This window comes from Rhinatrema bivittatum, chromosome 8 (assembly GCF_901001135.1).
Source record: "Rhinatrema bivittatum chromosome 8, aRhiBiv1.1, whole genome shotgun sequence".
In the NCBI taxonomy this organism is placed as follows: domain Eukaryota; kingdom Metazoa; phylum Chordata; class Amphibia; order Gymnophiona; family Rhinatrematidae; genus Rhinatrema; species Rhinatrema bivittatum.
Window position 1 is genome coordinate 88180711 of NC_042622.1, and position 25602 is coordinate 88206312.

The following is a 25602-nucleotide window of genomic DNA, read 5'->3' on the forward strand; positions in this document are numbered from 1 at the left end:
CTACGGCGCCTAGGTCCTTTAACCACCGCAGAGTGTCTTGTACCACCTGGCGTTTTTGGTGGTACCCGCACGGGGAAACCATGTACCGCTCGTGGATTGGCCAAGCAAAATCTAACGCGAAACCGTGTTCTACTATACTGAAGACCCACGGATCTGAGGTTAAGTTGGTCCACTCTTCTAGAAAAAGGGATAACCTCCCCCCTATTCTTGGGACGGAAGAGTGGACTGGCCTCGCTTCACTGCGCTGACTTGAGACCCCCATGAGATTGTGGTGCTCCATCTCTGGCAGGCCGGCGTCCTTGAAAGGACTGATTCCAGGAAGATTGGCAGCCGGGACCCTGTCGAAAGGATGAACCAGCAGACCGTGAAGAGCGAAACCAGCGATTTCCCTGAAATCTTGCCCGTTGAGGAAAGGATCCTCTCGTCCTGGGTCTATCCTCCAGCAACCTATGGACTTTATTCTCCCGCAGAGATTTTAACATGTCCTCCAATTGTTGCCCGAAAAGCAGCTTACCCTTGGAGGGTAAGGAACCCAGTTGAGCCTTAGACGAAACATCCACAGCCCAGTGTCTAAGCCAGAGGAGCCTGCGGGCGGACACGGCCAAGACCATAGTCCTTCCACAAGTCCATAACAGATCATAAAGCACATCAGCACTGTAAGCTACCGCCGCCTCCAGGCGCCCCGCTTGCACCGCCTCACTTGCACAAAGGGTTGCTGCTGCTTGCAAATCCTACACCCAGCGTAGACTGGCTTGCAGCGCGAAACTGCTGCACATAGCGGCCCGGACCCCTAGGGCGGAAACCTCGAAAATCTTTTTAAGTTGCAACTCCAATTTGCGATCCTGCAAATCCTTGGAGAAGAGACGGTTGAGAGGGGATATGATAGAGGCCTTTAAGATCATGAGAGGTCTTGAACGAGTAGATGTGACTCGGTTATTTACACTTTCGAATAATAGAAGGACTAGGGGGCATTCCATGAAGTTAGCAAGTAACACATTTAAGAGTAATCGGAGAAAATTCTTTTTCACTCAACGCACAATAAAGCTCTGGAATTTGTTGCCAGAGGATGTGGTTAGTGCAGTTAGTGTAGCTGGTTTCAAAAAAGGTTTGGACAAGTTCTTGGAGGAGAAGTCCATTAATGGCTATTAATCAATTTTACTTAGGGAATAGCCACTGCTATTAATTGCATCAGTCACTAACCAACCTCTTTCCCTTTTTAATCAATTCACCAACTTGAACGTGCAAGGGAATCCTTGTCTGGTGGTTTTTTTGTACGGAGGTTTCTGACAAGGGTAACCGATTTGCAGTTATCCTTTTCTTTTCCTCCGTACCCATGAAACATCAATAAAGGCGGCGACCTTGATAAGTATGAAACAGTAATTGAAGTGGGTCGGAAAAGCAGCAGGGGAGAAGGGACTTTAAGAAAAATTAGAAAAAATTAAAAAGGTGAATATCTTTAGAAATATTTTTGAAAATAATAAAAGAATAATAGACAGAAGAAAAGAAAAGGATAACTGCAAATCAGTTACCCTTGTCAGAAAACCTCCGTACAAAAAAACCACCAGACAAGGATTCCCTTGCACGTTCAAGTTGGTGAATTAATTGCATCAGTAGCATGGGATCTTCTTAGTGTTTGGGTAATTGCCAGGTTCTTGTGGTCTGGTTTTGGCCTCTGTTGGAAACAGGATGCTGGGCTTGATGGACCCTTGGTCTGAACCAGCATGGCAATTTCTTATGTTCTTATGTTCTTCAGGGCAGTGGCTCCTGTTACAGGAATGGTGGTTTTCTTGGTTAGTGCCGAGACCGCGGCGTCCACCTTAGGGACCTTAAGGAGGTCCAGCACTTCCTCCGGAAACGGGTATAACTTGTCCATAGCCCGACTTACCTTTAAACCAAGGTCCGGAATGTCCCGCTCCTTAAACAAAAGATCCTTAACTGACATATGAAATGGAAAGGATCGAGCTGGACCCCTGAGCCCCACCATCACTGGATCCATAGCCCCAAACCGTGAGTCCTCTGGAGGAACCTCAATGCACAGCTCCTCCAGAAGGGCCGGGATAAGTGGACCTAGTTCATCCCTTCTGAACAGGCGGACCATTTTGGGATCATCGCCCTCCACAAGAGGTGCGCCCACTGCCTTGGCCGGCTGGAGCTGGTAATCCTGATCCGCATCCGGTCCCTCACCAGGGTCTTGCCAAGGAGACTCTCCTTCATCCGCACCGTCCGTATCTGAACTGTCCACTGGACCAGAAAGGGACAGGAGATGGCGTTTGGCCTCTGTGTGACTTGGTACGCTTGTGGAGTGATGAAGCTCCTGTCCCAGCCCCAGTGATGCCGGGACCTCACGGGGTACCTTAGTACCCTGGCTCTTTGCTGCTTTCCGTGCATTGGAAGGCTTTATGCAACAACAAAACAAAATTGGAGGAGAACGAGGAAGAAGTCTCATCCGAGTCTTTTCCCTGTTTCTCTTCTGAGGAAGAGATCTGAGCTGCCTGCAAGTCGCCCATCCCCCAGGGGCAGCACGACACGGCAAAAGAGGTGGTGGGGAGCTCCCCTCCCCCAGGGCACCTTCTCCTGCTCCCTGAATGTTCGCAGTAAGGCTTCAGCACCTGTGCTGAGAAGAAAAGGGTCCTGAGGCTGCCACAGCAATTCTGCCCTCCCAGGGTCCCTGCGTGCTCTACAGCTACTGCGATGCGATTTCGCCGGAATCGGCTTCCCCGAAGAGCCTACCCATCCCGACAAGCACTCGGTATAAACTCCGGCCCGCAGGCCGCACTATGCGGTATGATCTCTGAGCTAAATTAGGATCGGGGCCCGAAAAAAGAACCAGCGCAACCAAGACAAACCCCTGGGAGCTCGTAGGAACTGAAAAGAACGGCGAAAACGGCGCCGGAAGGAAAGAGGGCTGAAAGAGACCACTAGGCCGGCTCAGAAATTAAATAAATCACCTCAGAATTGGTTTTTTTTTTCCCTGTGTGCAAGATATTCTGAGGGTGAGTGAACTGGACTCCCCGGTATCACCCTCAGCCGTGGGCAGTTACAGGGCTCCCGACCTTCTGCTCCAGAGCCTCTGCTACCAGAAGGGATGGTCCCACCAGGACCTAGCAACCCCTTGGGAGGTTTAAAGAGTTATCTTCTCTCTTTGTTTTGTTTTTTTGTTTTACTAAATCCTTGTCTTTTTAAGATTCCTGAAGGAACGAATACCAACAAACTAAAAACCGAAAAACCTAACACCAAACCCAGACTAAAGGTTTTGCACTTCCACCATCTGCTGGAGACAGAGAAATACTGACAGACTCTAGGTGGCACCTCAGGGGTATAGGACGGAGTCCGTTAAAACTGCTCTGTCTCCATCTGTTGGAGGGAGGCAAAACCCAGGAGTCTGGACTGATCAGGGTATGTACAGGGAACTCTCCTTGGGCTTCTTCGTAATGCTGGCACAAGTTGGACTCCAGGTCAAACTGTGAAGCTCTGATTAGACAAGCAGCGCAGAGAGCAAGGCACTTAGGTTTCTTTATTGAGGTGCCATTAGCGGCGGTAACTGTGCATTTAATTGGCTCACTCTTAAAAATTTATGTGCACAAATTTCAAGTACCTAGATGGGATGTGGTGAGGTGCACTCACAGCCCGTTTGCCCGGCTTTCCCTGTATCCTGCGCTTATTAGGTTGTGCATGTATGTACGCGTGCAGCGTGTGAGCAGAGCCAATGCACGGTGCGTACCAACAATCTATGGAGGGCAACATGGAACGCACAAAGACGCGCTCAAGATGGTGCTGCGGAGGCCTACCACATGGTGTGTTGACCAAGCCTAAAGTATGGCCTAGCCCACTGGGGGGCTGCTCAACCTGCTCAGAAGCCCACTTCCCCTTACCCCAATGGGATAGGGAACAACATTAGTATGGCGTGCTGAGCAAGGAGACCGGAGGAAATCTTACCGAAAGCCCTCCAAGCATCTCTGAACCGAGAGGTAATCTTTTTTTTTTTTTTAAACTTACCTGGGCTCAGCGCTTACCAGCTGAGTATACAGTCAGTCTCCAGCTGCGAGGGGGAGAGGGCTTTGGCCGTCACCACCACACTTGGTTTCCTGCACCCGAGCCTAAGCAAAGTCAACGCCGGGAACTGGCTACCAGACCAAGGCAAACCTCTGAGGGATCTTGGAATTTGCCTCAGGAATTCTCAACTGGGGGAGGGATTTTAGGCATCCGTGCAGGAGAGCAGGGCTCGATTTTTTTCTCCAATTTATAATGTAGAATTTTTCCTTCCAAAAAGTACAGCAATCCCCATAGGGAGAGGTATGTTCACCATCTGCTGGAGACAGAGAATATTGGAGGGCTGAGGTCACTGCAGGGGTAATATGTATGGTGACATCAGTTTTGCAATCCTACTCCATCTCCATCTGCTGGCAGGGGAGCATAACCCATTGGTCCTGAGTCCATCTGGCTACGTGCTAGGAAATGCAGGTTTCTGCAAATGTTTCTTCCCTTTCTTTTCCTGCATATCTACACTGAGTGACCCTCCTTTCCTTCTCTTCTTGCTTCTTTCTTATCAATTAGCAGCTATCACCAGAACCACACACTCCAAAACTTGAGAATGTGTAAACCAGCCTGTAGTATTCCACTATATAAACTGAACAATTTAGGCACTGGACTCCTATCACAAACTCAGTCCTGCTGCAACCATCATCAAAGATTAGGGGCACCTGGCTCTGGGCCTTTAGCTCACACCAATCCATTCAGGTTTCACATCTATCCCTGCAAGCCATGGTTTCTTACAAATAAAACTACAAGGCGCATAATCCACTGGATAATAAGTAAAGCTTACTGGGCAAGCTTGCCCCTAGTCACTTGGAGTCAAGCAAGGATCAAGGATGGCCAAGTCTTGTCCTCCAACAGGTCTGATTTTCAGAATATCCACCATGAATATGCATGAGGTATATTTGCATACAATGGAAGCAGTACATACAAGTCAATCTCATGTATATTCATGGAGGATATCCTGAAAACCAGATCCATTTGTGGATCAGAGTTGGTTACCCCTGTACTAAATGAAAGGCAGAAAAAGTAACAAAGGTGCCACTAAACAGACAGCAGATGCATACACACACACACGCCCACCCCACAGAGCCAGTCAGGCTGCCAACTGACCATCAGCAACCCACCCCCAAACTGAAAACATATCTGTAAAAACATCCTAGAGAGACAGGGTCTATTTCCAGGCTGAGGCTCAGCAAGGCTGCTACATCAGGAGTCAGGGGCTCTGTCTCTGTGCAGAGAGGCTGGAATTTCATGTTAGTAAACCCAAATTGTGCACAGAAATAAGAGTAAAACCTGTGTCAGTAAAGAAATCTGGCTGTTACTAAAAATCTGGAAGGCTGTCAGCAAAACACGTTCTTGTGCTGGCGGACCCTGAGACATATACACATCAGCAAACAAAAAAACAAAAGCAGAACCAAGCACACATTCAGAACCTAAAAGCACACCTGCACATGCAAACACATACTCATACCTCATGAGGAAAATCCTAGCACAGTTAAAAACTCAGGGCTGTATTTTCAAAAATAAGGAACAAAACTCTGGCCTGGGTCAAAACAGAAGCGGCTGCACAGGATGTAGCCAAAGGGTTTCAAGAAGGAGGGAAAAGTCACTCCATCTGTTCGCAGTGCAGATGTCAAAAATTCATCACCACAAAGAACAGGGACCAGAAACAGATATTTCTGCATCCTGCCTATAATACTGCACACCCTGTATCCCTGCAGCCTGTATATCTTGGCCATTAGTTTCTAAGCTGAGCTTCTGAATGCCATGCCAAGGCTGGCTGGTGCGCTGAGATCACGTGCCTTTCAGACATGATATGGAAGGACAGGCAGCTGGAGCCTCTGTATAAATAATAAGCAACATGTTCACAGAGCCAAGTCAGCAAAGAGCCAAACATGCAGCGCAGAAGAGGGCTTTCTCAGCTCTAATCACTCTCGATTGATGTAATTGACACATTTTCTGTGGGTAGAAATCGCCAAGATTCACACGTTCTTCCATCAACAGCTGCCACTATTAGAAAGCAAATTGTGAGACCTTCTGCAGCATGCAGGAAGCTGGCCAAGGCTCAGCATTCTCCACTGGGCAGAGGACGTAAGGGCACATGGTCACCAGAAGCATCTCAGCAGATCTCCGGTGAGTAATGCACTCCTCCCCTGGAGGCTGTTTGCTATTTACCTCTGCAGAAAAGGGAGCAGCACTACAGAACCGTCATATCATTAAAACACAAACAAAGAAAGAGTCTACAATGTCATAAGGAAACTTCAAACCCAAGCTTACTGACTTCCAGCCAGATATTGAGAAAAAAAAATCATTCACTTGATAAGGTATGACAACTAATTTGCTCTTGTTTTTACATAAGTTCCTGTTTTGAGCTTTGTGGTTCTGTTGGTCTTTTATGTATTGAATGTGGCTATTGCTAACAAAACTGAATTATCTGCTTTTGTACCAGGCTTGGCAAATGAAGAATGAGATTTTTAAAGCTCACATATTCAAGACTCAGGTAGACATGACTCTTGGTGTCTTGAAGATTGAACCTTTATTAATTAGGACTAACATGCAAGTATAACATTTTCTACAAAGCTTCAGCAAAGGCCTCAAATAAGAAAATTATTACTTACCTGCTAATTTTCGTTCCTGTAGTACCATGGATCAGTCCAGACCGTGGGTTATGTCCCCAATCCAGCAGATGGAGTCAGCCCAAAACTTCGAGGGGGCGTCACCATAAGTACTACTACCCCCTCTGCAGGAGTTCAGTATCGAGAATATCAAAGCCCGAGTAATCAGAAACCCCCTGAATTGGATCAAGTTAAAACAAGACGGCAATAATGAGCCGCTGAATTTAAAACAGAGAAACTGTACCATCCCACCAACGGATGGGAGGTCACAACTCGTGTCGATCCCCAAGGAAAGAACAATCACAAATAGTGAAACGGGGAACACGTGAGAGAAGATAGTAAGAGAAGACAAGAAGACACTACTGTATAACAGCTGAGTCAAGTCAGACCCCAAGACAGCCGAGCAGGAGTAGAACCCAAAAGCGGTGGGCGTCTGGACTGATCCATGGTACTACAGGAACGAAAATTAGCAGGTAAGTAATAATTTTCTTTTCCCTGTACGTACCTGGATCAGTCCAGACCGTGGGATGTACCCAAGCTTCCCTAACCCGGGTGGGATTCTGCGAGGCCTGCTCGTAGAACCTGTTCGCCAAAGTGTCCATGGACAGACGAGGCGAGGTGTAGTCTGTAGTGTCTCGAGAACGTGTGTAACGATTTCCAGGTGGCCGCTCTACAGATTTCCTGCGAAGACACCGATCGGCTCTCCGCCCAGGAGGCCGCCTGAGAGCGTGTAGAATGCGCCACAATACCGGGTGGAGGAGTCCGCCCCGTCCCGATGTAGGAGGCGGCAATGCCGGCCTTCAGCCATCGGGCGATCGTAGTCTTCGAGGCCTGGGATCCCTTCCGGGGACCAGACCAAAGGACGAAGAGATGGTCAGAAGTCCGAAAGTCATTCGTGGCCTCCAGGTAGATCCGCAGAGTGCGCTTGACGTCGAGGAGACGAAGAGTCCGTGGCTCAGACGAGGAGAAGGAGGGCAGTTCCACCGTCTGATTCACATGGAAGGCGGACACCACCTTCGGGAGGAAGGAGGGCACAGTCCGAAGTGAAACGCCCGAATCGGTGAACCGTAGATAAGGCTCTCGACAGGACAGAGCCTGCAGTTCCGAAATACGCCGAGCGGAACATATGGCCACCAGGAACACCGTCTTGAGAGTGAGGTCCTTGATCGTCGCACTCCTCAGTGGTTCAAACGGAGGTCCGGACATGGAACGTAGGACCAAATTGAGGCTCCAAGAGGGACAAGGATCCCGCAATGGAGGCCGCAAGTGCTTGACGCCCTTGAGAAAACGGAGGATGTCCGGATGGTGTAACAAAGATCCCCCTCCCCGCAGGAGGGAGCCAAGGGCGGCCACTTGAACCCTAAGGGAGTTGTAAGCGAGCCCCTTTTCCACTCCCGCCTGTAGGAACTGGAGGATCTGCGGGACAGACGCCTCCGTGGGTCTTGTGTTCCGGTCGGTACACCACAGTTCGAACACCTTCCAGACCCGCACGTAGGCCACCGACGTCGAAGTCTTCCGAGACCGCAGCAGAGTTGACACTACCGCCTCTGGGTACCCTCGTCGGCGGAGGCGGCGCCTCTCAAAAGCCAGGCCGCAAGACAGAAGAGTTCTGCCTGGTCGAAAAATACCGGTCCCTGGTGTAGGAGGCGGGGAAGATGTCCCAGCCGGATGGGTCCATCGATTACCAGGTGGAGGAGATCCGCAAACCAAGGTCGTCTTGGCCACTCTGGTGCAACGAAGATCACCGTCCCCTGATGAACTTCTATTCGTCGGAGTACTCTTCCCACCAGCGGCCACGGTGGGAACGCATATAGGAGCAGATTGGCCGGCCACGGGAGCGCGAGAGCATCTACGCCCTCCGCTCCCCTTTCTCTCCGGCGACTGAAGAAGCGAGGCGCCTTGGTGTTCTGTGCGGACGCCATGAGATCCAGGTGGGGGGAGCCCCACCGCCGGACGAGTAGTTGCATGGCCGTGTCGGAGAGCGACCACTCTCCGGGGTCCAGGAGCTGGCGACTGAGGAAGTCGGCCTGGACGTTGTCCACGCCCGTGATGTGTGAGGCCGCGAGGTGGCGCAGATTCCGTTCCGCCCACTGCATCAGCATCGCTGCCTCTAGCGCGACCTGCGGACTGCGAGTGCCGCCCTGACGGTTGATGTAAGCCACCGTGGTCGCGTTGTCCGATAAGATTCTGACTTCCTGATTCCGAAGGAGTGGCAGGAAATGGAGGAGCGCCAATCTGACCGCTCTGGTCTCCAGGCGATTGATGGACCACTTCGATTCCTCCGCGGACCACGTCCCCTGCGTGGCGCTTCGGTCGCAGACGGCTCCCCAGCCGACGAGGCTGGCGTCGGTGGTCACCACCACCCAATTTGGTAGGTCGAGGGACACGCCGCGAGCCAGATTCCCCGGTACCATCCACCAGTTCAGGCTGTTCCTGGCGAACTGGGGCAGCGGAAGAATCACCTGGTAGTCCTGCGAGAGCGGTTTCCAACGGGACAGGAGAGCTCTTTGTAGAGGACGGAGGTGCGCAAAAGCCCAAGGAACCATGTCGATGGTGGAGCCCATCACCCCCAGGAGCTGAAGATAGTCCCAGGAGGTGGGAGCTGGTAATGCAGAGAATCGCTGTATATGTTCCCGTAGGGCGTGCGCCTTGTCCTGCCGTAGGAAAACCGCTCCCAGTCGGGTGTCGAAGGTCGCCCCCAAGAAATCCAAGCGCTGCGAGGGCACGAGGGAACTCTTGGAGAAGTTCACCACCCATCCTAGGGACTGCAGAAACTCTATCACCCTGGCCACCGCCGCCTGTCCATGTCGAAAGGACTTCGCTCGGATGAGCCAATCGTCCAGATAAGGATGAACTAGAATCCCCTCCTTCCGGAGGGCAGCCGCCACCACTATCATGATCTTGGTAAAGGTGCGCGGGGCCGTTGCCAATCCGAACGGAAGAGCCACAAACTGGAAATGCTGATCCAGGATCTTGAACCGTAGTAGGCAATGATGCTCCTGGCGAATGGGAATGTGAAGGTAGGCCTCCGTCAGGTCCAAGGAGGCCAGAAACTCCCCTCGATGAACCGCCGCGATCACCGAACGTAGCGTTTCCATGCGGAACCGGGCCACCCGAAGGGATCTGTTGACTTCCTTCAGGTCCAGGATGGGGCGGAAGGAACCGTCTTTCTTCGGTACGACGAAGTAGATGGAATAATGACCCGAGCCCACCTCTTCGGAGGGTACGGGCGTAATGGCACCTATCTCCCACAATCTGTCCAGGGTCAGCTGCACCGCCCGTCGCTTGATGGCCGACCCGCAGGGAGAAAAGATGAACCGTCCCTTCGGAGGGCGGGCAAATTCCAACGCGTAGCCGTGTCCTATGGTGTCCAGAACCCACTGATCCGAGGTGATCCGTGCCCACTCCTCGTAAAAGAATGCCAGCCGTCCCCCGATCTTGGGAACGGCGGAGTGGGCGAGCTGAACATCATTGAGAGGATTTGGGCAAGGGCTGTCCCGCCGTGGGCGCGGCCCGCGCTGGGCGGCGCCCGCGAAAGGAACGGGACCATGGCTGAGCCCTGGAGGGAGGGGGCCGGGAGACCGCCGGCCTGTAACTCCTGTAGCGTCTTTGCGCCCTCGCTCTGGTCCGGGAGGACGGGAACGACCTGGTAGAGCGATATCTGTCTTCCGGCAGGCGATGGACCGCGTTTTCCCCCAGCGACTTGATGATCTGGTCCAGCTCCTCTCCGAACAGGAACTTACCCCTGAAGGGCAGGGAACCCAGGCTCGACTTGGAGGACGTGTCCGCTGCCCAGTTGCGGAGCCAGAGGAGTCGGCGCGCCGCCACTACCGAGGCCATGGAGCGTGCAAGGATTCTGAATAGATCGTAGGAGGCATCGGCCCCGTATGCCACTGCGGCTTCGAGCCGATCTGCCTGGGCGGCCTCCCCGGGAGGCAGCACCTGGGAAGTGAGCAGTAGCTGTACCCAGAGAAGGCTGGCTCGCTGGGCAAGAGAGCTACACATCGCTGCCCGCAGTCCCACTGCGGAGACCTCGAAGACCCGCTTGAGGAATACTTCCAACTTGCGATCCTGCGTATCCCGCAGCGCCGCTCCACCCGTCACCGGAATGGTCGTCCTTTTCGTGACCGCCGTCACCGCGGAGTCCACCCTGGGTACCTTGATGAGATCCAGAAAATCTTCCGGCAGCGGGTACAGCCTCTCCATGGCTCTGCTGCCCTTTAGCGCAGCTTCCGGGGAATCCCATTCCCGAGTGAGAAGTTGCAGGAACGACTCGTGGATGGGAAAAGCCCGCGCCCGCGGACGAAGAGCCGCCAGGACCGGGTCCCCCTTCTTCGAAGAAGTGACGACCGAGGGCGCGACTGGAGCTGGCGGGTCCGGCGGGGGATCGAGATCCAACCCCTGAATGATTGTGGGATTAGGTCATCCAGCTCTTCCCGCTGGAATAGTCGCAGCGTGCGTGGATCCTCTCCCTCCGAGGGTCGACTCCCCTTGTCCCGAACCGGCGGGGTCCGATCCTGGGGAGACTGGGTCCGAGCCAGCCCCCCCCGAGCCCACAGGAAGCCGGAACGTTTGCGGGGAGCTGTGGGGCCCCCACGCCCCCCGGAGGGGGGGGGGCCGAGGAGAGGGACGAAGGGCGCGGTAGTTTGGGGGGCGGAGGCCCCGTGGGAGCTGCCAGCTCCTGCAGGTACGCTGTGTGCATCAGACGAATAAACTCTGGGGAGAACCCCGGCCTACTCGGGGGAATCTCCGTGGGGGAAAAACCCGGGGGCCCTGCTCCTGTGAGTCCAGCTCCGGATCTTCCTCCGGAAGCAGGTTCGGGGGAGAATCCCCTGAAGCCTCCCCATCCCCCAGCGCTGTCCGATCTTCCTCGCGTCGCAGCGCGTGCAAAATGGCCGCCGTTCCCGCCAAGAATGGGGGAGGGGCCGGCCCACGGCGCCCGGGCAAAGCTGACAATGGAAACCGAGTGCGGGGCCCGGACGTGCCTTCCCCCCCTGGGAGGCACCTGGCACAGATGCCCTCCCTGGAGATGCGCGAGCCGGGCTCGCCGCAGGCCGAGCAACGCGACGGCCGCGGCATATCCGGCGTTCAGAGGAACCACCCCCGGCTACTAAAGTCCCTCGGTGAGTCTCCGGGCGGGAGGGGGGGGGGGGCCGCGAGACGGTGCGCCGCTGCGGGGGGGCCCGGACGGCCTGCACAACCCGCGGAGAAAACAAGCGGCGCCGCGGGGGGGCCTGTCCTGGCCTCGCAACCCGCTGAAGACGAGCACCCTGCTCCCTGCAGCCCACGAGGAGCGCACAAGATGGCCGCGGGAGCGAGGAAAATTGCTGGTAGGCCGGTCACACCGGCAGTCGTAATTCAGCTAGCTGAAAATAAAAACTACAGCCCAGCAAAGCAAGAAAAACAACTTACCCCGGCAAGAACACAGGCCGTGCTGAGGAAACAAAGGAGACAGAGAGCCAGCACAAGGAAGGAGCCCCGCCTCCCCAATTAATCAATTAGTTAGTTTGTTTTTTTTTTTTTTTTTTAAATAAAGCACAACTTGATCCAAGACAAGACAGAGAAGGAAAAATTCCAACTAAGGGAAAAAACAGAATAGGTTACAGGAAATCGGGAGCAAGCCCAGATTCCCCTACTCGCATCTGCTGGAGTCAGAAGATACTGAACTCCTGCAGAGGGGGTAGTAGTACTTATGGTGACGCCCCCTCGAAGTTTTGGGCTGACTCCATCTGCTGGATTGGGGACATAACCCACGGTCTGGACTGATCCAGGTACGTACAGGGAACCTATGTTTTAACACCCAGGGAGTGGCCTGCAGAACAGTCACTCTGCAATGTAGATTTTCCTGTCATTTCATTGGATAATGTGAAAAGAGAGTGAGCGAGCACAAGACAGACCTAGGAGTAATAATGCAAAAGAAAGTGGCATTAGCAAAACTTTACAGCCTGGCACATTGCTCCAGGATAAAATGATCCAGTTTTGTATTGTTACAACAGCAGAACACCTTTTAACAGAAGAGTTGGGACCAACATCACTTTGGATAATAGATTTTTCCAAATAATGGGAATTCTCCCCCCCCACACACACATCTCCGTGACTTGCTTTGACCCCTTGTCCCCCAGCCCAAATACAGGGTCCTCTCAGCCTAGCCTCTCTCCCTTCTAGGTGGTTCAGTCTCAGCTCAATCTGGTGCTTCATAGATAAGCTGAAGCTGTGACCACATGGGAAAGATCTGGCTGAGCTGCTGGGCATCCAGTCAGATCACCGAGGAAAGGAAGGGATGAGTGCAGAAGGAGAAAGAGAAAGACATCTCTGAAATCCAGAAGGAAAAGAAAAAAAGCAGGTGCCAAATTCTGGATAATAGAAGATTTTTCCAGAAAAAGGTACATGACCCAGGAACCATGATTAATGGGAGTTTCTGGATAACAGACGGTTGGATAAAAAGTTGCTTTATTATATTATTTTTCCTGTTGAACATTAAGTCAGAGCGTCTATTTATAGGCTGCTAAATTCTAAATATTTTTTGTTCACCATAACTTTTTATTTATCTTTGTGCGTTACTTACAGTGCACAGCAGGACACCAGATGGGGACTTTGAAAATTCCAGGAAAACTTCTGTTCTTTCCTGCGATTGACAAGAGAAAAAGAAAAGGAAAATTGGTTCTTACCTGCTAATTTTCAATCCTGTAGTACCACAGATCAGTCCAGACTCCTGGGTTTATGCATCCCTGCCAGCAGATGGAGACAGAGAAAGTTTCACTGACACTGCTTCATAATCCCTGGTGACACCTGCAGTTCCTCAGTAACTGTATCCAAACACAAAACACTTGCAAAACGTGTAAAACTCGCAAAACCTTGAAACAAAAACTTTACCAACAAGCCTGTATTCCATACCCTAAAAAATTCGTAGATAGTACCAAAACAATACAGCTGAGAGGATACTCTCTACCTCCCTAGATCGGGCAGGTTCTGGACTGATCTGTGGTATTACAAGAACAAAAATTAGCGGTTAAGAACCAATTTTCCTTTTCCTGTACATACCCGGATCAGTCCAGACTCCTGGGATGTACCAAAGCACCCTGAGAGTGGGACCTGGAGAGTCCCGCTCACAAGACATTTTCGCCAAACGATCACCCACATCTAGACAGTAGTGCAACGACTTTCAAGTTGCCGCTTTACAAATTTCCTGTGGGGAAACCAACTGGGCCTCCGCCCACGAAGTCACCTGAAACCGAGTAGAGTGAGCCCTCAAACCTTCCGGTACCTGAAGGCCTTTGAGAATGTATGCTGACCCAATAGCCTCCTTAAGCCACCTCGCAATGGTAGCCTTGGAAGCCTGGGTATCTTTCTTCGAACCACTTTATAAAATAAAAAGATGATCAGATCTCCTAAAATCATTTGTGACCTTGAGATAACTTAGCAAAGCCCTACAGACGTCCAACAGCCTAAGCTCCTGTACATGAGGCACAGAAGCATTCAATTCTGAAAAAGCCGGAAGCTCCACTGTCTGATTAACATGAAAAGCCGACACCACCTTCGGAAGAAACAAGGATAGCAACCGCGAGGACCCTCCTGATTCTGAGATCTGAAGGAATGGATCGTGGCAAGATAAAGCCTGCAACTCAGAGATTCTCCTCGCAGAATAAAAGGCTACTAAGACAGCAACCTTTAAAGTCAAATCCTTAAGTGATGCTATGCGGAGAGGTTCAAAAAGTGCCTCACTCAAACCTCGGAAAACGAGATTAAGATTCCAGGATGAACAAATTCTTAACCCCCTGAAGAAACCTAACCACATCGGGATGAGAGGACAACGGGCAACCTTCAACTTTACCTCGTAGACAAGCCAGAGCTGAGGGAATTGAAAGCCAGGCCTTGGATCAAACCTTTTTGAAGGAAAGATAAAATCTGAGACACCAAAGACCGTAAAGGGCTGTATGCCTTTATACACCATGCCTCAAAGACCTTCCAGACTCTGACATACATCAACGAAGTAGATGTCCGTCTAGCCTGCAGGAGAGTAGTAATGACCACCTCTGGGTACACTCGTCATCTCAAATGCCGCCTCTCAAAAGCCAAGCCGCTAGACAAAAGCAATCTGCCTAGTCTGAAAATATGGGTCCCTGCTGAAGAAGGCATGGAAGATGACTGATGCGTAACAGTCCATTCACTGCCATGTTGATCAGATCCAAGAACCACGACAGACGTGGCCACTCTGGGGTTACCAACACCACTTCGCCTGGTGTAAAGCAGGACGAAGCCAGGGCAGGACCAGAGCGTTGACTCCCTCGGCCTCGTATTCTCGCCTTTGGCTGTAAAAGCAAGATGCCTTCGTGTTGAGATCAGTTGCCACTAGATCCACACGGGGACAGCCCCACCTCTCTTGGATGAGCTACATCGCTGACTTGGACAACTCCCACTCCCCTGCATCTAGCATCTTAGAAAATCCGCTTGGACATTTTCAACACCTGCAATGTGTGACATTGCTATTTGAACCAAGTGCTGTTCGGCCCAAAGAATTAACTCCTGAGTCTCCTGGGCCACTGTTTGACTCTTGGTTCCTCTCTGACGATTGATGTATGCTACGGTCATCACATTGTCTCACAAGACCCTCACCGTTTGGCCTTGAACCAAAGGCAGGAAAGCAAGAAAAGCTAATCTCACTGCTCTGGTCTCTAAACAATTGATAGACCAAGAGGCTTCTTCCTCTGACCAAGAGCCCTGGGTCGACTGTCACTGGCATACTGCTCCCCATCCAGAAAGGCTGGCATCAGTAGTAAGAATTACCCAATCTGGAACCTCCAGGTCGATACCACGAACTAGACTGGATGTCAGGCGCCACAAGACAGACTGTCCCACACATAACCCTTGAGCGAGATGGGCATATGAAACTCCTCCAACAACAGATTCCACTGTGCCAACAGAGTTCTCTGTAGCAGTCTCATATGCGCAAAGGCCCATGGTACCAACTCCAGGGTTGAAGCCATCATGCCGAGCACCTGCAAAACATCCTAGGCTCTGGGGACTTGCAAAGTCAACAAGCGGCAGATTTGCCTCCAACTTGCACATTCTCTCCCCTCCATCAGAAACAACTTGCCTTTCAGTGTGTCGAACCAAGCCCCCAAATAGTCTAGAGTCCGAGAGGGAATCAGGTGGTTCTTTGCCAAATTCACTACCCAGCCTAGAAATTCCAGAGTCTATTACGTTCTGCACCGCAGAACGGTCTTCTGATTTTGCCCTGAGGAGCCAATCGTCTAGATAAGGATGCACCAGCACTCCCTCGTATTGCAGTGCCGCTGCAACCACCATTATCTTGGTGAATGTGCAGGGCGCTGTGGCTAGCCAGAAAGGGAGAGCCTGAAACTGGAAATGCTGATCCAGTACCATAAACCTCAGAATCCGCTGGTGATCCCGGTGAATATGTAGGTATACCTCCGTCAGATCCAAAGAAGCCGGGAACTCGTCCTTGCACACCAACGCAATTACAGACCATAGAGTTTCCATCCAGAACCTTGGGACCTTTAGTGCCACATTTACCTTTTTCAAACCTAGAATGGGATGGAAAGAGCCTTCTTTCTTTGGAACTACGAAGTAAATGGAATACTGGCCTTTGCCCCGTTCGCACTGAGGAACCGGAATAACTGCTCCTAATCCCAGTAACCTGTCTAATGTCGCCCGAACCGCCAGATGCTTTTCCAACAACCCATAGGGAGAGACCAGAAACAGGTCACGAACGGGCCAAACAAATTCTAACGTATAACCATTTCTTATTACTCTGAGGACCCACTGATCCTGAGTGATTTTGGCCCACTCCCTGTAAAATCGCGCGAGATGACCCCCTATAAAAGGAATGGCGGAATGGACCGGCCTCGCCTCATTGCGAAGATTTGGCCCCTGTAGCTCCGCTTCCTGAGGAAGCCTTGAATGGCCTTCAACCGCCTCGAAAGGACTGCCCCCAGAACTGACTTGGAACTGCAGGTGGCACCAGGGATTATGAAGCAGTGCCAGTAAAAATTTCTTTGTCTCCATCTGCTGGCAGGGATGCATAAACCCAAGAGTCTGGACTAATCAGGGTACAGGATGAAAGAAAAGAAATAGATGCCTGTAGTCTTAAAACAATCCTTTATTGCAGTGGAGACACAAGGGTAGCCCGACTCTGGCCGAGTTTCGCCGTTTCAAAACGGCTGCCTCAGGGGCTAAAAACATAAATAAAAAACTTTAAGAATAAGAATAAAATAAAAAATGGCATCATCAATAATTGTATAGTTATTTGAATCAATCAACCACATTTGAGTGAATCAGTCATTTAAAAGTTAAATAAAAAAGCCAAGGTGACATATAGAGGATAAATACACTAAAAAGATGGGTTTGTAACACACCAAGTGAATTTATACATAGCCTCACGGTAGAATAAATTGCATAAAATTAATATTCTGGATTTTGTTTTTATGCAATTTATTCTACCGTGAGGCTATGTACAAATGCACTTGGTGTGTTACAAACCCATCTTTTTAGTGTATTTATCCTCTATATGTCACCTTGGCTTTTTTATTTAACTTTTAAATGACTGATTCACTCAAATGTGGTTGATTGATTCAAATAACTATACAATTATTGATGATGCCATTTTTTATTTTATTCTTATTCTTAAAGTTTTTTATTTATGTTTTTAGCCCCTGAGGCAGCCGTTTTGAAACGGCGAAACTCGGCCAGAGTCGGGCTACCCTTGTGTCTCCACTGCAATAAAGGATTGTTTTAAGACTACAGGCATCTATTTCTTTTCTTTCATCCTGACGGCTATTATAGATCGCCTTCCTTCGTGCTTTTTGGGTCCTAATCAGGGTACATACAGGGAACACAAGATGTATTCTGTGACTGAATGCAGAAACCTGCCTTTCAAGGCTCCCACTTCCTCAGTCCTTTCTGCTTGCTGTCTGCACACAAGGAACAAGCTAGCACTGGCATCCAAAACCCTGGGCCAACAACAGATCCAGCCCCTGTAACAATATTTGCTTTCCTAGAAGCCTCTGATCAGTAACCTGTATGTGCCTTCTTCATAAAAAGCTGATAAAAATTAAACTATCAACTTTGCTCAGTAACAAAATAATAGCTGTTGCCATGTTCAGGATCAAATTCAATTACTGGGCCAGGCTTCTGCTCCCTGGGTTGGTCAGGGGCTGGGGATGTTGCAGTGGTAGTGTTCACAGCCCTTGGGGGAGGTAGGAAAGAGAAGGCAGATTCAGTCATCGTACAACAGCAACACCTAATGGCCAGACTTAGAGCTCACGACTGCCAGTTGCTGGTGCATGGTGCACAGCTGCGGACTATCAGTGCAACTCACTTGCTGCAGTCGCTGTAGGTGAGCTGGGATGGGGCGGCACAGTGCAGGGTGTATAGTGCCTTAGCTCAGTGAAGGCTGGCTTCTTTCTTTAGAAATAATCTTTTTCTGGTTCTGATAAATTAGTATTTTTTCCCCCGAAACCTTATAGAGAGGTTCTATGCTCCTGGAGATAGGAAAGCTAAGGGCTACTGGGTTCCAGTCCGATCTGTTATTTTGACTAAGGGCATTGGGGTGACTTGTAATAATGAAGAGGATATTAATAGTAAAATGGTTCAAGCGCATAATCAATAAAATCACCTGCTCAGGAAGTGGTTGCATGTACATTTTTGAAGGACTAAATGGATGAAAGACCCTGTATATATACAAAGCTCTCTGATAAATAGTTATGTGTTAGAGGATGATGGAAGGATGCAATGGGTATCCTGTCTCCAGTCTTCTCTTTAAAGGGGAGAACAGCTGATTGTTCTGGTCAGATCTCCAATTCCTCTCTTTATTTTCATGTCAGCCAGCATCAGTGTCCCCCTCCCCCTCCTTCTCAATCGGCTGACTCTTTCCTCCAAACTGAGAGATTAAAAGGATCAAGTTACCTAGCTGTTTTGTTCTCCTTCAATAAAAGGCTGGGCATCTCTGGCATGTGGCAGTTTCTTCATCCCCCACCCCTTCCTCGCAAGACAATAACATTTGCATCTGGTTGCTAATGGTCTCAGGCGTGCCCAGGAGCACCATATGGGACCCACAATTTAGCTCCATTAATGCTCTTAATTCGAAGACATCAAGAACTAATTACAGACTGCTAGTAAATGGCAAGCTCCTCCCCTGGTACCAGCTACTCCGTCTATTCCGTTACCTTTAGCAGCTGGTCATAGTAGGACTGGAAGAGACGCACCTCCTCGCACTCTCGGGTGGATGGAGGGCTGGCTGAGCTAAGCCTTGCCCCTGTTTCCAGTGAACAATGGAATATATAATCACTCTCCCTCCATCAGTACGGCCTGTTCATGCACCCAGCTCTCCAAACATACTACAGTGTATGTGTGTGTGTGTGTGCTACTAAGTAATCAGCATTGCACGCTTCCACAAGGGAGAAACTAAAATCAAACTCTGAAATCAGACCAGTTATTGCAAATCATACCACCTAGCCTTAGTCAGAAGTGTAATAGCAAAATGTTCTATGCTGGGACTGCACCTACCAGAGAGAGTTAAGAGCTGTGAAATCTGGAGATGAAAGTTCAAGTCCTACCTTCTTCTCTTACTGCGTGACTCTGAGCAGATCACTGAAACTGCCCATACTCAAATTTACATTGAGACTCGTGGGCAGGGTCCAAGTAAATATGTGATTTATGTACAGTGCGAGTACATCAATAGCAGTGTAAGAGTAATACATAGTATACAACAGTACACACACAAGAAGTTGCAGTGTCTTTTATAAAATGCCTCCGTGCAGATTTAATTATGAGGCAAACAATGAGGAATACTGTAACTAACAAGCCAAACAAAACTAAAGAAAACATCTTCATACTACTGTAACAGGGATCATTTTTACAGATGGTCTGGATTTTAAGATTTGTGATTTTATATCAGAGCTTTTACCTGCACATCATAAACTTATTGCATCAATCAATCACAATGCAGCTTCCATCCATCACATTCTGAGCTATGCTCGGAGTACTCAGTGCTCACCTCTTGCTCCATGTTCCCATGCAGCCTCAGGAACTTTAGATTTGCAGGGGTAAAAGGATGGGATCCTGTTTTCTGTGGACTGCCCATTAGGACTTTGGTAAAGAGTGTGTGGTGGAATTCCACCAGTTCACAGCTGGAGAAAAATACAATCAGCTTGGGGGACTTTTCAAACTGCAGGAAGAAAGAGAGAATGCCACAGATCGGGTCATTGGTTAAGCATGATTGCACTATCATGCCACAGGGTAAGAATGTAGCACATATCTCACCCGGCACTTTCCAAGAATGAAGGCCGTCAGTGTGACCAGCCTCAGCTTGCTGGGAACCACCACAAAGTGTTGCGTGAGATTCTCTGGGACCGCAAAGCTTTCCATGCCTGCACTTGATAGCATGGCTGAGGGACCCCCACAGGCATCGCTTGACCTTCTACTTTGAGGGGTCTCTACACCGGCTTCCTCAGTGACAGCTATGCTGATGGGATCCTGCAAACTGATATCTGCCAACTTTGTTACACCTTCACCAGGCAAAAGGAAGGAAAAAAAACCCCTATTTATCACACAGTGTAGTAAATTATTATTATTTATAAAACAGAAATATACAGACTGCTGAATATACAGACTAAGACAGAAAGCAGACTATTAAGAAATATGAGAAACAGAAAGGTATACAAGAAACACTAAAAGCAAACAAGTACAGAGAGTAGCATGTCCCTACCCCAAGAGCTTATAACATAGGCAAAGCAGGTCAGTGTCATAGAAGGGACACAGACCTCTTTAAGCATTATAATGCTATTTATAAAATAGGTCAGAAATTGCCTCAGAGTAAAGTTGTATGATTGACACCAGACATCCCATGACATCTGCCAGCCATTCTTATACATCACCATATTATATGCCAATATGCACTAAAAATCTGTTATGTCCAAGCTGCTTATCATAAGTTATTCAGAGAGAAACAACAAGCCCATGTTACAGTGAAGAGTCGCTGGATAGCAAAGGTAGTGTAACTTGACCAGTATTTTCCAGTTTACAGCACCACTCACCCTCGGTGAGCGTAGCACTGAGCAAGACATTCTGCCGTTTCGCGCATACTTTATTTAATGCATTCAGGATCACCGTCATGTCCTTCTCAAAGCCCAGGTCCAGCATCCTGTTCACACACAGCACACCATGGATAAGCAGGAGCATTTCAATGATCCTCAAGATACAGCATGGTAACAAAGAGCAAAGAATCAATGATCACCTGTCTGCCTCATCCACTACCAGACACTGGACACGGCCAAAGTAAATATTCTTTGTGGATCTGATGTGATCAACCAGACGCCCAGGAGTGGAAATAAGGATATTGATCCCTTTCCGGAGTCTGTATTCCAGAAACAGTGAACACAAAACCAAGTTAGCAGAACATTTGACCTATTGTAGCAACCATGGATAAGAATACTGTGGAAGTACTGTGAAGCTGTCACCACTACGATGGTAATGTTAGCAGATTAATGACGGCTTCAGGGATGCCTACAAGAAGAGAATTAGTGGAGCCAGTTCTGCAGAGACTAATGGTCTGAAAAAACCTCCTACATGCAGATAACGCAGTAAATGAAGCTTTTCCTACCGGGCCTTTTCAGATTTTCGCTTCTCTCCACCCATTAATACTCCGGGCACGATCCATGTAAACGGCTGAAGAGAAACAAACACTAAAATCAAATGAACAATAAGAGGATTCCCTGGTTTTTTTTCCCTGAAACGGGAGAAAGATCTGGGCTTACAACAACAGAGACCCATTAATACAATCACAGGTACTCGGCTCCAGTCATGAGCAAAACTAAAACATCATGAAAAAGATCAAGTATTTATTGTTACAATACACAAACCTGGGGAGTAGTCTGCCTTGAGCCCTGCACCGAGAGGGAAGGATGCATATAAAAAGGAGCCACTGCAGGCTCCTGGCTTACGACAGTCTGTCCTCAATATACCATTGCTGGCTTGCACAGGGAGACACTTGGCTATGGCCTTCTCAAAGAATTGGGTGGATAGGCAGACTAGATAGACCAGATGGCCTTTTTCTGCTGTCACATTTCTATATCTGTTTAACTCTCACACTGCAAAGGCTCCTAGCACTAAGGTGCACCTTCTGGTTATCTTTCAGAGAAAGAATCAAGAGAAAAAAAAGAAAAGAAAATAAGATGCAAACTTGCGAGAGCAGGGCAGGCTTACCTTCAGCAGTTTCTGCAGCGTATCGAAGCTCTGCAGAGCAAGCTGCAAACATGAGGACATTTAGGAATGATTAACAGAACTGCACTTGATAACACTCTATAAGAGAGGACCACAGTTACTATAAGGCTCTGGGTTGTTGAGAAAAGGTGAAATGGATAACTGACCACTGGGAACTAGAATGAGAGCAACCAAATTACTTCCCATGTGAACAAGACATTCAGTTGCCGCTGCCCTTACCCACATATGAAGTAGTGGACTGGTATAAAAGAAACAGATAAAAGGGCAGAGGAGATGGCTCAGGTGACTACAGTAGCTCTGGGTTAGTAAGAAAAGTTTGAGAATTTAAAAAATATATTCTTATCCCACTGCAATCTGAGACTGGCTATTTATTTATTTGCTTTTATATACTGACATTCATTGGGGTACATCACATCAGTTATTATTAAATCCCCAAGCAAAACTCCAGGAGTTCCACGGGGATGGCGGTTCAAGCAGATCACTTTCAGCTCGATACTTCATAGAGTCTTCATGAGTAGGATGACAATACTTTGAAGAACCCTTAAATGTGATATTTCTGTAGGGCAGAAGAACAGCACTCTGACCAGTAATATCCATTCAGGGAGACCCTGTACAGTCCCAGCAAAAACAGGAGGAGCAATTAGAACAGAACAGGAGCCAGAGAGTTGGGTGACACTTACCTCCCTCGTGGGGACCAAAACTAGGGCATAAGGGCCATCCTTGCGCTGTTGGAAGCAAAAGAGATGCAGAGAGATATAAGAGGCCTGAAATTTCACAAATCTTTTCACATCACTGCAACACACTACTCAGTGCCAAGTGCGGCGCTGCGATACACTGCAGAGACACAGTGTTACTACAGAGAGATGCAGGGAGAAGATTCCTACTGAATGAGAAAAAAACAAACCAACTTCCATTTCCTGAGCACAATATACAAATTACATGCACATGACTGCACACCTGGATCTTTGGCTTCACTGTCTGTAACATCTGTACCAAAGGAATGCTATAAGCAAGTGTTTTACCTGAAAACGAAGAAACCAAAAGATGGAGGGAGAACATTAAAGACATCTCATGTAACAATAATATTAACTTTTTTTTTTTTTAATAATTCCATTGAATGTCTGAGATATTGGGAGTGATCTTGTTTAACAATTATGTCAACTGACATGCATCAAATCTCTCATCCATACAAACCATCTGACATATTACATATTTGTTCCACATTTATATTTGAAAAGAAGCCTTACTGAAAAATAAGATAGTGTGTAAAACACAAATATTTCAAAAGACTTGTGGTGATGTAAGATGATGTCACTATTCAACACAATGGCTCTCTCCAATGGACAAGGTGGTGCAGTATGGTGGGTGCACTGCTGCACAGGCTGATCAAAAATTTTAAAATGCCCTGCTCCTGTAATTTTATTGGCTCAATGTCACAGCCAGGGTCCACTACTTGCAAACCTCACATACATAACCAAGAATAATAAAGCCTCAAAAAGAAACAGAAAAGCATGGTGCTTACCTGAGCCTGTCTGGGATCTCACCAAGACATCCTGACCTGCCAAGAGTGCAGGGATAGTCAGCTTCTGAACACTACAATCACAAAGAAAAGCAAATCAGGGGGAAATACCGAACACAGAAGCGGTGTATGTGTGGTGGGGGGGTGGGGGGCGGGGTTTCCAGGTATCACTGGCTTCAGTCCCAATTCAGCGCATCCCTCCACATACTGGAGAGCATATCAGCCAATATGTTTGATCAGTTCAGCCTTTTCCACTGTATAACTCTCCTCACAGGCAAAGTTTGAGTGGGATTTCTAGTCCTGCATTTTCCTTTTTAAAGCAGGATCCAAAGTTACTCCCATCACACATCTGAATGCACATTAAAAGGTACATTTCTTCCTCTGCTGGTCTAATTTACTGTTTTTCTTTCTTTATGGTTTGTAAAAACGATTTTGCTTTCCATTTTTGATTTAGGATGGTCTCTAATCCATCTTTTAAGAAGGCTCTGCAACTGATCTCCCCTCTCCTCCTAGATCCCTTGTTTGTTTACTCCCATCAGCTTCTCTCATTAACGGTGACAGATAAGGTTCAATTAGGTCTTACCTGCTAATTGGCCTTCCTCGGTCCTGACAGACCAGTGGGATTCTCCCTCCCACCAGCAGATGGGGGCAGAATGCGAAAGCTTCTTCTCTGACATCACTACCATAAAGGCTGGCCCAGCAGAGGGGAAGTCAGTACTCTTTTTGCCAAAGCGTGGCTTGTTGCTTGTATTCTTATAGCCCCCTTTTTTGTTTGTTTAAAGAGACTTACCAGCTCATTACCCGGTCTGTTCCCTTGTCTGTCTTTTCCTCTCCAGGGTGGCATTTTCCCTGGTATTATAGGATGCTGGTTCCCTACCTTCTGCAGTAAGGGATCCAGGACACATCACAAAACAAAGAAAATGGTAAGTGGAGAACAGCCTGCCTTCGCATTCAGATATGCTCCCTTGTTCATTATGTTTTAACTTATTTATCAAACTCTGTTGCTTTATTCACATGCCTGTTTATTCTTTTCTTACGGGCGGGAGCTAGACTGGTCTGTCAGGACTCGAGGAAAACCAATTAGCATGTAAGACCTAATTGAACCTTCCTCTTCGTCCTGCCAGACCAGTAACCTGTGGGCTGTTACTACGCTGTTCTTGCCCCGGGCGGGATCCCTAGTGCCGCTTCCAAGACCCCAATACCAAAACTCGTCTCCTCCCATTCTTGAAGGTGTAATCTAGTGTTTTGTAAAAGTGTGGACAGACGACTACGTGGCCGCACTGCAAATATCCCTAGGCATAATTGCTCTGTATTCTGCCCAAGGCATTACTTGTTCTCTCGTGCAATGCACCCTTATCCCTCCCAGCACTGGTTTGTTCCTTATTATATAGGCTGTTGCTACTGTCTTCTTAAGTCATCTTGCGACTGAGGCTTTGGATGCTGCCTGCCCTTTCTAGGGTCCCGTGTACAAGATAAATAGTCTGACTTCCTAAAGTCATTGGTCACTTCCAGGTACTTTAAGAGGAAACTGAGAACATCTAAGAACCTCAGATCTCTCAGTTTCCCTATGCATTCCACTTTCTTAAATCCAGGAAGAGAGATGGGCTGATTGAGATGAAATTCCAATATCATCATGGGTAGAAAGGTGGGTACTGGTGTGATTGTCACTTTTTCCTTTGAAAAGAATAAAGTATAGATCCCTGCAGGACAGCGCTTACAACTCAGAGATCCTTCTGGCCGAACACAGGGCCATTAACATCGCCGTCTTTAGTATTAAGTCTTTCAAGGAAACCTCCCTGATGGGCTCAAAAAGCACTCTAACTAGCATCTTCAATATCAAGTTCGGGACCCAATGGCAGTACTACGACCTTCCGAGGAGGTCTCACCTGCTTTGCTCCCTTTATTTGTTTGTTTTATGTACCGTCAATCTGTAAACAATCTAGACGGTATACAATAAATAAATACAAAATTCAAAGCATATTGCAAAAGTTATATAAAATTGATTAAAACAAGTGCAAAACAATTAAAACTAAGTTCATTAAAATATAATTAAAATAAAGAGAAAAAATCTAAGAGTATTTATGCTTAAAATATAAGAATACAGACAATTTAAAAGTTAGTCAAGTGAAATAATAAGAAGGTTTTCAAAACAATACATTAAAACAAGGAAAAAGGGAAAAAGAACTGTTTAAG

General features: G+C 48.4%; 1 protein-coding gene across 5 annotated transcripts in view; it reads right to left on the bottom strand.

The window, feature by feature from the left end:
- DDX31 (DEAD-box helicase 31) overlaps positions 1-25602 on the bottom strand; it is a 147228-nt gene that overhangs the window by 72495 nt on the left and 49131 nt on the right. For all 5 annotated transcript variants that reach the window (XM_029614155.1, XM_029614154.1, XM_029614152.1 and 2 more), the window contains 10 exons: positions 23413-23483; positions 22848-22912; positions 22571-22615; positions 21873-21914; positions 21271-21335; positions 20905-21024; positions 20705-20811; positions 19932-20176; positions 19666-19836; positions 13216-13275 (listed from right to left, as the gene is read on the bottom strand). In XM_029614155.1, coding sequence (XP_029470015.1) covers positions 13216-13275; positions 19666-19836; positions 19932-20176; positions 20705-20811; positions 20905-21024; positions 21271-21335; positions 21873-21914; positions 22571-22615; positions 22848-22912; positions 23413-23483 — 991 coding nt within the window. The remainder of the gene's footprint in view (positions 1-13215; positions 13276-19665; positions 19837-19931; positions 20177-20704; positions 20812-20904; positions 21025-21270; positions 21336-21872; positions 21915-22570; positions 22616-22847; positions 22913-23412; positions 23484-25602) is intronic.